Source organism: Triplophysa rosa, linkage group LG15 (assembly GCF_024868665.1).
Source record: "Triplophysa rosa linkage group LG15, Trosa_1v2, whole genome shotgun sequence".
NCBI classification, from domain to species: Eukaryota; Metazoa; Chordata; class Actinopteri; order Cypriniformes; family Nemacheilidae; genus Triplophysa; species Triplophysa rosa.
The window spans coordinates 11,499,285-11,512,824 of NC_079904.1; the positions used below are offsets into that span (position 1 = coordinate 11,499,285).

A 13,540-nucleotide genomic window follows, 5' to 3' on the forward strand; every position below is an offset into this window, starting at 1 on the left:
AAAGAGTTTATTCATAAATTAGTCAACACAAACAATCTGCTATAAACATGTAAACATTTAAAGCACAAGTCTGGGTAGCATGTGTGATTGGTATTGTAGCGTCACCCTGAGTTACATGGTCATATCAACTATCGACTCATTTCGATTTTCCACCTCATCCTTTAGAATAGTTGCACTCTTTATACTAGTAACATGTAAAAAGGTATTGTCGTATAAAACATCAATACATGCAATACTACACGCAGCCTTGTTTTCTGTATTAAAAATGACAATACAAACATGTAACGGACAACAACCACTGCGTCTTGCATTAGTTATTAAAAAAACACAATTAGACAAACAACACTGTTCTACTCGTTGGCTTTAGGGCATAATTTACCCTGTTAAAAAATAAAGGATCTTCAAAATTGATCCCAATGATGTTTTGTCAGACACAAGCATGCTTCGGAAAAGAATCTTCACAAGACATCCATGTTATACCTTGACTAAATGTCTTATGTCAGTGCAAATGTGTCAGGTTGCTCTTCTGATGTCCTGGAGTAATGAGCCATCAATGTATTCAGCACATCAAACCTTTTCTAATCCTTAAAGCTCACACTTCTGAAATTAAAGATAAATGGCGGTTACTTTAGAAACTTGTAGACTTGTGATGCAATGCAATTCCTTAAATGAAATCAGTTTGACATTGTTTTTAAGTGTATTATGTTTTTTGTCAAACCTAATATGAGAGACTCACTTTTCTGGTATTTTGTCTATGGAGTGTTCTGGTGTGCGGAGGATGGAGCGCTCGGGAGAAACGGGTCGGGGACTGAGGGAGGTGCTGAGAGGCGACGAGCTACGCAGGGAGGAGAAAGACAGGCCTTGTCTGCGCATTTCCTGCACAGCTCTCTCTCTTATGGAAAAAAACAGTGATACAAAATTTAGGGAGAATAACACTTAAAACAAGACATAGTGCTATTGAAAATATATATATATGGCCATGCACGCGCACACACAAAGACAGGCTCTGGCAGCAAACAGACTAGAAAATGTTCATGATTAAATGTGGTCACTCTGGGTGTCACCTTTCAAAGCGCTCAGTGGTTAGCTGTCTCTTAAGCACATCCATCTCTGTCTGCAGCTGAGAGACTTTTCCACGCAGCTGAGAAACCTCTCGAGCATGACCAGCCCTAAAGATAAAAGACAAATGTAGAGGGGCACATATAAATTTAGATAAAATATCTGACTAACTGTGCTGGAGAACATTGAGAAGCCCTTATTTGATTGATGTCTGTTGGTTTCATACACTGTTATCAGTGATCACCATGGCAACTGCACACTTGCGCTAGGCAATGCAATTGAGTAACTGCTTATTTTCAAGAAACCGACATTGAATGGACTCATCAAATAGACACAATCCTGTATGTATACCAAACATGTCATAAAGTTCCTTTTACAACAAACAGGAAACCACGCGAAATGTTTGCCAGTATAATGCCACATACAGTAATGCATTGCCCTTATTAAACTGAACAAATGTTATACATTATAGCATCATAACATGCATTTCATCAAAATCAAAACTATTATAAGATGTCGGTGTGTGCTTGTATAATCATCTTGCAAGACTTTGGCTCTATGTCAGCTAAAAACAAACATGAAATTTGCGCCCTTAAAAAAGGACGGGTGGACTTGGAGACATTTCCTTGTACGTCCAACAGTTTCCTTCCTTTATTTCTCAATCCATTAAACCTCTGTCAAGGTTCGGCTTCACAAACCCCTGCTGGTAGATGCTGTAACTACACCATCTGACATCAAAAGGCATCTTTCTCCATTTACAAGCATTCAAAAGTATCCCTGTATTCTGGCATGATAAATTATCTTTATATTATTTGATTTAAAAAAATCTTTATATTAGATATTTTACTAGTGCCCAATATATGTTTTAAAAGCATCAAATGGACCCTTTTTTCTACCTTTCATATCACTGCATAGGAGTGCCGCAAGTAAAGGTACTGGGACTGTGTGTGTTTTTACGGTGTCATCAGCTGTGGCCTTCTGTGGTTCCAGTCCAGAGTAATTGTTAACACAGCATTTATAGCTCAGACGATTAGCTAAAAACACCCTGGCAGCCGAACAGAGCGTCCATGAATTCACATTACATGGCCCTGCACATCTGAGCAAGTGCCATTGAGAAGAACATGAATGCTAGCAGATCACGTTGTCCAGTTATTACAGACATCCTTAATTTGACTTCATCCTGTACGTCCACATTACAGAATGATTGTTTGAAGACCTAACCCATGTACAGTAGATTGTTATAAGTTTGGAATATGTTTACAGCACCATATTAAAACCTCAGTCACCTTACTTCCCCCCTGGACTTTCACAATCAACTGATTTTCTCTTACGTTTTGCTGTCTGCAAGAGCGAGGCGATCTCTCAGCACTTTAAGCTCAGACTCCTTTTCACTGGCGCTTAGGTGCGTCTGAAACTCTTTCTGCCGATTGGTAGACAGCAGGGCCTCCAGATTGCGTACAGTCAACCTCTCACTGGCCAGCTGTTTTTTCAGAAGCTCCACCTCCGAGCGCACATCCTCCAGTTCACCCGTCACCTGGGGTCAAAGTTCAATTGATGAAAAGATCAGTTTGGTGTTATTTAGTCACATGCTTATTCAGTGTGATGATGGAACGATGGTCTTACTCTTTCTAGCTCCATGCTTTTAGCAGTTAGCTGGCGAACCGTGACCTCTTTGCTGGAGTCGAGCTTAACACAGAGTTCCCTGATGGAAGCCAGATCTTCCAATACTGAAGCTTTCTCAGTTTGAGCCGTCTGGACCTCCTCTTCCAAATGAGACATTGCCCGTGCCAGGGATGACACCTGAGCTTCATATGCTTGCATAGCATTCAAGTGCTGAGAAAAAGATGCAGCAATTAAAAACAGGTTAAAACATTTCATTAATCGAGATGCCTGTAGTACCACTCATACCTCTTGTATCTCTCTGTCCTGCAGCGAAACTCTTTCCCTCAGGTGTCTGCGTTCTGTATCGGACGAGAGAAGCTCCAGTCTGATGGACTTGTTTAACCCCTCGGCCTGCTGCAACTTCAACTCCATGTCCTCCGATTCAGAGTGGATGGAGCGGAAGTGTTCCAACATTTCCCTGTTCTCCTGTTCCTATATGAATACACAACAAAATAGAGTATGTTTAAAATATGATCTATTTGACTAAAGTTAAAGGTTTTGGGGTTGTTTATCCTTCCTGTACCTTGGCAGCCATCAAGCTCTCTATCCGAGCCACTTCTGAGATGTACGAGTGAACTCTAAGCTTCAGTTCGTCCCTCTCGTTCAGAGCATCCTGCATCTCTGCATGCACTGCCTGCAGAACACAAGAAAGGGGTGCAGGCGACTGTAAAATATTTCTGCCTCATTCACTTCCATCCAACAAAAAGCATCCAATGTCATGAAATTCCAAAAAGAAGGACGGTCAGAAAAGACAGAAAGGAAAAGGAAGTGGACCTGGTTTTCTCGGGTCATGGTGGCCAGATCATCCTGTAATCTGCGGTTTTCTCTCAACACGACCTCTCTGTCTCGACTGACCGATGACAGCTCCTCGTGCGACTGGTCCAGCTGTCTGCGGAGGCTGGCGATTTCCCGCTCGCGACTGTTTAGCGCCCCCTTCAGCTGACTGAAATGACACAATAAAATCTACTTTTTCTATACAAAGAAATCTCGGCATCAAATACTGACAGAACCACTTTCAAAATGTACAAGCATCTCTACAGACATATGTAAACGGATAATCAACAACAAACACTCACTCCAGAGAGTTCTCCAAGTCTGTGATGGTTAACCTGACTTCGACTAGAGTCTTTTCCTGCAGGGCAAAATCAACTTTATAGAGCTTTGAAACAATAACATTTCTGTGTTTCTTCGTTCCTTCGTACTATCAATAGTAGATTATTTGTGATGTCAGTATGTGTCAGCTGTACCTTCCTATGACTCTCCTCCTGTAGCAGTACCATTCTTTCAGTCTTCTGGTCCACTGCATCCTGCAGGGCGTCTTTTTCTCGGTCTAGTGATGCTATTGCGTTCTGCAGTGCTGTAACCTCATCCTTTTGTGATGATCCATGTCCACTCAATTCAGCTAAATTCATTCACATGCACGCACAAATTAGAATTATAACTAGACAGTAGCGACACCAATACAATTAGTCTCAAACCAATACTACAGAAAGGCTGTGAGTATTTTATCAATATTTCTACTTTATTGACTTGGTACTGAAGCACTGTTATTGTTGACATCACCACTACAGAGACAAATGCATGAAAGAAAATAAGTAGCACGAGAGAGAATAGCCAACAATTAGATGCAGACGTGCGCTTGAGTAAACTGGAAGAGTGCACAGAAAAGCACAGAGTGATAAAAACACACACCAATTTTCTCCTCTAGTTTGTCAATCTGTTGGTGGGCCGCGTGTAGTTCATTGGTCTTCACGGATAATCTGTGCTGAACATCTGAGAGAGACTGTTCCATCTGCTCCTGCAGCAATCTACACACACACACACATACATACGTCAATCTGCTGTCGAATTCTGGGTACAACTGCTGCCACATATAAAACATAAAAGCAAAACAACAGGCCCAGATGCCTGACGGTTCTAGTGGTGTACATGACTACAAAAAACACACAGAAAATACCTCAGTGCGCAGCTCTCAGCTCTTTGCTGTACGGCCTCCTCTGCATTCTGTACCATGATTGTAGACCGAGCCTGCAGCTCCTTTTCAACAGCAGCACGACTCTCCTTCAACACAGACACCTGAGTGCGCAGATCAGCCTTCTCTCGCTCCATCTACACACACACACACACACACACATGTCTGGTTTATTATCTCCGTGGGGACAGTCCATAGGCGTAATGTTTTTTATACTGTACAAACTGTATATTTTATCCCCTAACCCTACCCCTAAACCTAAAGATCGTAGAAAACTTTTTGCATTTTTAGATTTTTTAAAAATATCGTTCTGTACAATTTATAAGCTTTTTTGCCCGTGGGGACCAAAGTGACACGAGTCCCCATGTGTTGGTGTGCATTCAGGTTTAGGTCCCCACCGGGATATAACAACATGAACACACACACACCACAACAACAAATGTACCCTATGTATCAATTTGTACAGATGTCCCAGGAGTAAATATCCCTGAAAATACAGATTGCTTTGGATACATGTCAGTAAAACCATACGCTTCCCAAAAGCACAAAATATACAAACGGTCCATTTCCACATCTTGAAATCCTGCTCATATAATGGTAACATTACAGTGACATAATTTGAACTAAAATGCAGAAATAAACACCTCTGTGTAAATATAAACACACAAATGTTAGTTGTGACTGATCAATGTTGTACCATCTGAACGGTGTTCTCCAGTTCAAGAATGCTGATCTCCTCTTGTTCTCTGTCTGTCAGAGCTGTAGTCTGGGCACCCTGCAAAAATATTGGCAAATTTTTATCTTGGCAACACATGCCCTTTAACGCATAGCCATACCACTCATCCTACAAGTGCACTACAGCTTAAAAGTGCATTACATTCACATATTGGCAGATGCTTTTATGCAAATAACATTCAAGGTATGCATTTTCAGTACGTGTGTACCAAAACCAAGAGTTTTGAACCCATGACCTTTAGCGCTGCTAATGCAAATTTACTACCAACTAAGCTGAGAGTCTTAAATAAACCACAAAAATTGCTCAAAGCTACTTAGCAGCTATTTGTTTGCTCAAATATTTTGTCTCAAACACACACACGCGCGCACACACACGCGCATGCACACACACACACGCGCACACACACACACGCGCACACACACCTTGAGTCTGTCTCTCTCTGCAGTAATTCTCTGGAGTTCAGTCTGTGTTCTGTCGTCTCTGATCCTGCTCTGGAGTTCAGGCGACTCAAGCTCCATATAGACACGTCTCAGTTCTTCCTGAGCCTGCGTTCAAACAGACTTATCCTCTTAGAAAACTATGCTTTGTGTATCCTAATTCAGTGGACAAGACACAAACAGAAAAGATTTGCATTCATACAACTGTCTCAGTCCTGGTGCCTCACCTGCTGGTACTGAGTGCTGAGCTGGTCTCTCTCTGCAGTCAGTAGTTTAACTCGGGTCTGGATGTCCTCCATGTGTTTCTCAAAGCCCAGCAGCACTGACTGAAGCTCATCTCTCTCCTTTACTGCACGTGAGAGCTCTGCATCTGCAAAATCTCTCTAGAAACGCAAAACATCCAACATTTAATATGGACAAAGAACACAATTACCATAGATGTAACTAGGTACACAAGCAACTGTTATACGTCTTTTTTTTACACTTTTACAACCTTTTAACAACTTTTATAAAAATGTCTGAACTGCTCTGTATCAAAGAACTGCATGCATGTTAAATCTATACTACATTTTTTAAGACAAAAAAAATCCCTAAATTGCCTTACAGTAAGGGGAGATTTATTTTTCCTATAAACATAAACAATATCAGGTCAGGTCAGGTCAACTTTATTTGTACCCGGAGGTAGACTTGTTTTGCAGTGCGAGTTCACATATAAAGACATCACAAACATTAAACATAAAGAATACAAATTTAAGAATCGCTAAAGCCTGCATGGATTAGGAACATCATACAACAATATAAAAATAAATACATACATGCATTCAATACAAAGACCCATAATTACCTAAACCTGTCCTTATTCAACTGAGTAATGGCTGCCGACACAAAGCTGTTTGTACCTCTTTGTTCTACAGTATGGGACTGCAAATCTATATCCAGATGGTAAAAGTTGGAATTCATCGTTTAGGGGATGAGAGTCATCATTTAAAACTGAATTAGTCACACGCTGTAACTGTCTAATAACAGGGATGCTAAACTTAACTGTGGCTCCACAATCAATTTACTAGACAGGTTTCCAAACCAAGATACCAAAGAGAATCTTAAAAGTGATTCAATAAAAGCACGATAGAATAAGATCATAATGGTTTTGTCAATGTGAAAATGAGTGAGTTTCCTTAACAGTAAAGACGCTGATGCCCCCTTTTACACAGTGCTTCACAATTTGCGTCAAAGGACAATTTTGAGTCAATGATAGTTCCAAGGTATTTATAGGCTTGCACAGATTCTATTCTCTGACCCTTAATAAATGTAGCTTCATGTGGTAAAGTCAAGTATCATATCTTTTGCCATTGCTAGTGCCTTGCACTTACCACTGAGCCACAGGAAAACAGGTAGATATACCAAAATGAGTAGTGTAAAGTTTTAAAGAATTTAATGAATAGAATGAAGAGAAACCTTCAAAATCAGATAATGATCTAGACAAAAATACATAAATATGCAATCGAGAAAAAATGCACTCACCTGTCCATGCCAGCTGCTTCTACCTCTTGGACTCCTCCCCCTGCCTGGACTAGGGGTGGGGCTTTTGTTCACTCTGCCCTTAACAGTGCGGTAACGCTCCACTTCTTGTCTGTAATAATCCCTTTCCTCCTCTAAACTTTTCACAAAGGCGTCCAGACGGGATGGAGAGGGATCCTTTCCACACACCCCATGCTTTACACGCATTCGCTCTAATTCCAGAATCATCTCCTTATCTGAAACAATCACAGTAATGCAGTTAATAAAGACAAACCAGAAGCTGTAATACACCATTCACACATACACTCACCTAAAGGATTATTAGGAACACCATACTAATACGGTGTTTGACCCCCTTTCGCCTTCAGAACTGCCTTAATTCTACGTGGCATTGATTCAACAAGGTGCTGAAAGCATTCTTTAGAAATGTTGGCCCATATTGATAGGATAGCATCTTGCAGTTGATGGAGATTTGTGGGATGCACATCCAGGGCACGAAGCTCCCGTTCCACCACATCCCAAAGATGTTCTATCGGGTTGAGATCTGGTGACTGTGGGGGCCATTCTAGTACAGTGAACTCATTGTCATGTTCAAGAAACCAATTTGAAATGATTCGAGCTTTGTGACATGGTGCATTATCCTGCTGGAAGTAGCCATTAGAGGATGGGTACATGGTGGTCATAAAGGGATGGACATGGTCAGAAACAATGCTCAGGTAGGCCGTGGCATTTAAACGATGCCCAATTGGCACTAAGGGGCCTAAAGTGTGCCAAGAAAACATCCCCCACACCATTACACCACCACCACCAGCCTGCACAGTGGTAACAAGGCATGATGGATCCATGTTCTCATTCTGTTTACGCCAAATTCTGACTCTACCATTTGAATGTCTCAACAGAAATCGAGACTCATCAGACCAGGCAACATTTTTCCAGTCTTCAACTGTCCAATTTTGGTGAGCTCGTGCAAATTGTAGCCTCTTTTTCCTATTTGTAGTGGAGATGAGTGGTACCCGGTGGGGTCTTCTGCTGTTGTAGCCCATCTGCCTCAAGGTTGTGCGTGTTGTGGCTTCACAAATGCTTTGCTGCATACCTCGGTTGTAACGAGTGGTTATTTCAGTCAAAGTTGCTCTTCTATCAGCTTGAATCAGTCGGCCCATTCTCCTCTGACCTCTAGCATCAACAAGGCATTTTCGCCCACAGGACTGCCGCATACTGGATGTTTTTCCCTTTTCACACCATTCTTTGTAAACCCTAGAAATGGTTGTGCGTGAAAATCCCAGTAACTGAGCAGATTGTGAAATACTCAGACCGGCCCGTCTGGCACCAACAACCATGCCACGCTCAAAATTGCTTAAATCACCTTTCTTTCCCATTCTGACATTCAGTTTGGAGTTCAGGAGATTGTCTTGACCAGGACCACACCCCTAAATGCATTGAAGCAACTGCCATGTGATTGGTTGATTAGATAATTGCATTAATGAGAAATTGAACAGGTGTTCCTAATAATCCTTTAGGTGAGTGTATATTTACAAACAGATGCGTATTTAAAGTTTTTGATCATTTATCTATTGGTATGTGCATGCCTAAAACACAGCTTAGAGTATCCCATCTCACCAGCCTGTGTCATCCTTTCTGTTTTGTCCTGAAGTCTCTTCTTCTCCTCCTCGAGAAAGTTCATAAGTCCCTCCATCTTCTCATTCTGTTCTTGAAGTTCAAGCAGCTGATCCCTCAGTCGGTCTTTCTCATGATCTCCATCAGCCATATCCTGAAATGACATTCACTTTAAAACTTTAGTAGCCAACACAGTTACACAGCGCTCTAGAATGGAGTCTAACGAACCTTAACAAAATATTACTACCATCCATGGTTAGTAGTAGATAGTAGTAATGTACTCTGTTGCGACAGAATTCAACAGCCAGAAATCTCACTAAAAGGTCCTCTAATCAATTTTAGCTTTATTGAAATTAAACACATTATTAGGCTTATATCTGAGAGTTACATTATGCCATCCAAGTCATGTTAGACCAACCGGGATAAATGTACAGTTCTGAAGCAGATGGTTAATTTACCAGCTCATTTCACATGCTTCTGTGTGGACAGCAGTGCACTCATGGACCCTTGCACGTACCCGTCTTAATGTAGAGATGACCTCCTCAAGGTTCCCCATCTCCCGCAGTTGACGCTGAATCTCTTTCTGTGAGTTAAATAGAGTATTTGTCTGTAAACAACATAGGAACTTGGGAACAACATAAGGGCGAGGAATTATACCTTAAAGAAAATACTTAAAATAATACATTATGTTTTTGACATGATAACTGTATCACATAAAAATAATAAAATGAAACAGGGGTAGGGATGTGAAATTTTCCCACCGGTTATTAGACGAGTAAAAACACCGGTAGTACCGGTGACACCGGGGGTGGGTTGCTGTGGCGTGGTCAAAGATGCGGCCGTGCGCATGACGCATTTTACTTCCAGTTTCGAATCAGCGGCAATTCGGGAAGGGCAATTGCTTGAATTAATGGTGGGTTTAATATCTTTCTTCATAAAAACACAAAACTACAAAAAAGTACAATGGCATTTGTTTATATTAAACACAGACCTTACAAAACGAAATCACTGCACACACCATGCAAAAAAATAAGAAAAAAATAAGAAAAACCTTAACGTCGGGTAGGTTGCCTTTAACAAAACAAATAATCACGACACACATCACGCAAAAAATAAATAAATAAGAAACGAATAACGTTTAAGTTAAATAAATGACAAAGCACTGGCTTTTTAAAACTAGAACAAAAAGAAAATTAAAACTTAACTGGCTCTTGCTAACAGTGCTTACATATTCTACTACATGTTCTTTGCCAGAAAAGCCTCCACCATCGTCTTGTCAGTCAACTCACTTCACTTCAAAATCTGACTCCTGCTGCTGATCTTTGCTGCGACACTTGTACCGCTTATGCTAAATAGTCTTTAACTAAACTAAGTGATTTATTACTATAAAAATTCTAAATGAAGGTAAGGGTCGGTGCCGCGGTCGATGTAATCGGTAGGCGGGTGGACACCTTGTATTGCCAGTGACACCAACTATTGAAACGAGCCTAAACAGGGGTCTTGAAAAATCACACCTGTCTCTGTGACAGCCCCTAGGCAAAGTCAGGTAAACAGCGCAGACTTTTTTGAAAATCATAAACGCAATTCCCTGTCTATCATTCTGCATGTTCAAGTTGGTGTGTACACCCCTTCCTCAATCACCTTGGCCTCTTGAAGCTCCATGTCAGCAGTCTCCAGAACCATCTCTTTGTCTTTCTCAAGCTGCTGGGCGAGTTGATCTATTTGCGTGAGTTCCTGGCACAGCTCTTGATTTCGAGTGCTCAGATCGGCAACTTCACTGGATACGGTCTTCTTTCTCTGCTGCAGTCCTTCAACTTTCTCTTCCAGGGATCTGTTTGTCTCCTGCAGATACTCTATCTGAGAGAGAGAAGTCATTGGCTGTTGTCAGAGGACGTCATGAACTGGACTCTTAATCCAGCAGCTATCTGTCAGATCTATTATTTACACAATACATATCTACCTGTAGGTTCAGATGAGCAATAAGCTTTTCATTGCTGATGTTTTGAGCCTCCAGAGAAATTACATCATTGGGTCGACCTCCATCCAGAGCTCGATTCAGACGTTCGATTTCTTTGTCTCGCTCTTCCACCTGTCCATAGAGGAAAAAAGTTAATGGATAAATTTCAATGGACGGATTTTAGATTCCCTTTGGCTATCCTTACAGCCGAATTCCTTTGCATCCCATACACGAGTACACATGCTAAAAAAAACATTAGGTCTTCATCCCACCTGCACATAACTGCTTTTAGCTGCTTTCCCTCAGGCAGATGTCTTTGTTGAGCAAGAAAATCCCAACAAGTTCTTTTCAACAGCTGTCAAACAGCTCAATAAACATTCTTCCCCTTCAGAGCAACCCTGTATTAGCTTACTGAGCGGATGAATTAGTTCTTGTACTAATATGCTGTACATTTCTCACTGTTCTGTATACTGGATTGTAAACCATCTAAATAAGGGTGAATTAAAGACATTGAGACGTACCTGATTGTTGAGATGCTTGATTCCTGCCTGCGCTCTCTCCAGGTCAAGCTTCAGCTGTGCCACTTCATTCTGGAGCTCCTGGATCCTACCATACGTGTTATTGTTTTTATGAAAAGCATTTCAAAAACTATTTAAAGCCTTAAAATTGAAGTAATAACAATTCTTATATTTAGAAAAATATTTCTTGGTTTATTTCCCACACCTATCATCAGCCACCTGCAGAAGGTCAGCGATGTAGGGATCATCTGGCTGTGCCACAGATGAAGGGGCGGGGCCACTAGGTGGGAGGAGTTCATCTGTCTGCAGCCGTTGGCGTCTGAACGGGATTGATCGTTTCTTCCCACCTGAAATTAGTTGTTATTGATGATAAAGTGTCCTAATAGTAACATAAACAGACTGATGTCAAAACCACTGAAATGTTGAAAAGATAACTTTTCAACCAACCTGGTGTTTGAACAACAGCTTGCATGTTCTTCTCCTGTAGCTGAAAGATACGCTCCGTCTTGGCTTTGCTGTCTTTCTCAAGGGTCCGAACCTTGTGCACATACTGATTATTAAGAAATTTCAGATCGGTGGTTTCATGCTCTAGTTTTCTGATGTACGCCTTCAGCTCTGTTAATAGAAACACACCGGCTTTAATAATCCGTTACTGTGGATTAAAAAAATGTCAAATATGAACGGTATAGTGAAACCCTACCTCTGCTGATGCGATCCTTCTCCTCTTTCACTTTCAGAAGCCCAAGATGCAGCTCATTGTTCTCTTTGACTAGTCGGGCATTATCAGTTTTATACGGCTCCAGAATGGTATCCAGATTCCGACTGTCCTTTTCTGTCTTCCCTGCAGCAAGCTTGGCATTTCTGAGACTCTCTGTGGTGTGGACCAGATCACTGACATACACATGAAAACAGTTTGATTATGCAAAAAAAAATGAAAACGCAAAAAAGAACCATCTCAACCCTAGTTTCTTTTTTCTGACTCTAGGCTGTTTTTAACAGCTCACATTTCTTTTGTTTTCATTCAGCAGGGTTATTTGAGCATTCAGCAAAAAATCAATAACTTGTATAATCCAGCACAGTGTGTGTCGGACAATGATATAACAGTATTTATACCTGAAGAGTTTCTCGACCAGTGGGAGACACTCAATGGCCAGCGGCTGTCTGTAGCCCAACTGATCCAAACGCTTCCGCAGATTGATGAACTTCCGCTCTGCGCTGGTCGTCATGGCCATTCAACGCTAGTAAACACTCCGCTCTAAATGCACATTCATCGACTTACAACAAGCTTTTGACAGAGAAGCTTATAACAGAGATTTTCCAGAGACTGCTGTCATATCGCTTGTTAGCTTTTCAGTCCCATTAAACTTGTTAAACAATGATTTTCACCCAAACCTAGTGGTCTGCCACCCTAAACTGCTTCACATCAAATGTTAAGTCGTCTAAGTTACGTTGACACTTCAAAGGATGCGTTAATGCATTAAGTTATATCAGTCGATACACAGGCAAAGCGCCACAATCCATACTTACTCGCAAACTCGGGGTTGTTTATATACCGTATTTTCACAAGCTGTCAGTCTGTCTTCAAAAGCCAGTAAATTATATTTGCGTTAGCCTTCATTCTGCGATTGCGGCACGCGAAAATAAAAGCTTTTCTCGTCGGGTGGAAATGCAATGGACGATGCAACAATTAACCCTAAAATGTCAGGCACAATCGTAATTTGAATAATTTTCTTCAGCGCTACCATATCGTAAAGCTGTCCTGAAGTTAGCTAATCTTACTAGTGAAGGAAGATTTCCTCCCCTCCCCAGTCAACGGGCTTCCGGTGGCGGTAACACTGTTTAAAAATGGCGCCGGATCTACTTGAAATAAGGACCGCTCTGCTTATTCCCATGGCACTAAAGACACTGAAACAGCGCCGTCTGGTGTACACTGGATACACATTGTAATTTGTTTGATTGTATTTATGACATTTATAATCACTTAACAAAGCATACTAGACATATTAGTTGTATAGTATTTGAGACCACAAAAGGCTTCTTTTTTAATAATAGCTCAACAATTTTATA

The 13,540-nt window shown here is 41.1% G+C and overlaps 1 protein-coding gene across 3 annotated transcripts; it reads right to left on the minus strand.

Annotated features, from left to right (window-relative positions):
- Positions 1-7: 7 nt before the first annotated feature.
- On the minus strand, positions 8-13,308 carry cep135 (centrosomal protein 135). Of its 3 annotated transcripts, none has more exons than XM_057353791.1 (26): positions 13,001-13,308; positions 12,587-12,728; positions 12,174-12,364; positions 11,921-12,088; positions 11,679-11,820; positions 11,477-11,561; positions 10,959-11,087; positions 10,640-10,855; positions 9,516-9,581; positions 9,002-9,152; positions 7,388-7,620; positions 6,094-6,249; positions 5,852-5,974; positions 5,391-5,468; positions 4,679-4,830; positions 4,414-4,529; positions 3,969-4,123; positions 3,798-3,853; positions 3,496-3,664; positions 3,245-3,355; positions 2,968-3,153; positions 2,683-2,892; positions 2,391-2,593; positions 1,065-1,169; positions 737-892; positions 8-600 (listed from the first exon to the last, which is right to left on the minus strand). In XM_057353791.1, exons 2-26 carry the CDS (start codon positions 12,703-12,705, stop codon positions 579-581), a joined length of 3,498 nt encoding a protein of 1,165 aa, XP_057209774.1. In that variant the 5' UTR covers positions 12,706-12,728; positions 13,001-13,308; the 3' UTR covers positions 8-578. The 3 variants fall into 3 exon arrangements, with proteins under 3 accessions (XP_057209774.1, XP_057209775.1, XP_057209776.1); XM_057353792.1 differs by having other exon boundaries at positions 13,253-13,271; XM_057353793.1 differs by lacking the exon at positions 8-600 and having other exon boundaries at positions 733-892.
- Positions 13,309-13,540: the final 232 nt, after the last annotated feature.

Coding starts and splice junctions, on each gene's coding strand:
- cep135 (XM_057353791.1), bottom strand. CDS start 12,705: ATGGCCATGACGACCAGCGCAGAGCGGAAGTTCATCAATCTGCGGAAG. Junction 11,821..11,920: donor AGCTGTTGTTCAAACACCAG/GTTGGTTGAAAA, acceptor AACTAATTTCAG/GTGGGAAGAAACGATCAATC. Junction 10,856..10,958: donor TTGCTCATCTGAACCTACAG/GTAGATATGTAT, acceptor TCTCTCTCTCAG/ATAGAGTATCTGCAGGAGAC.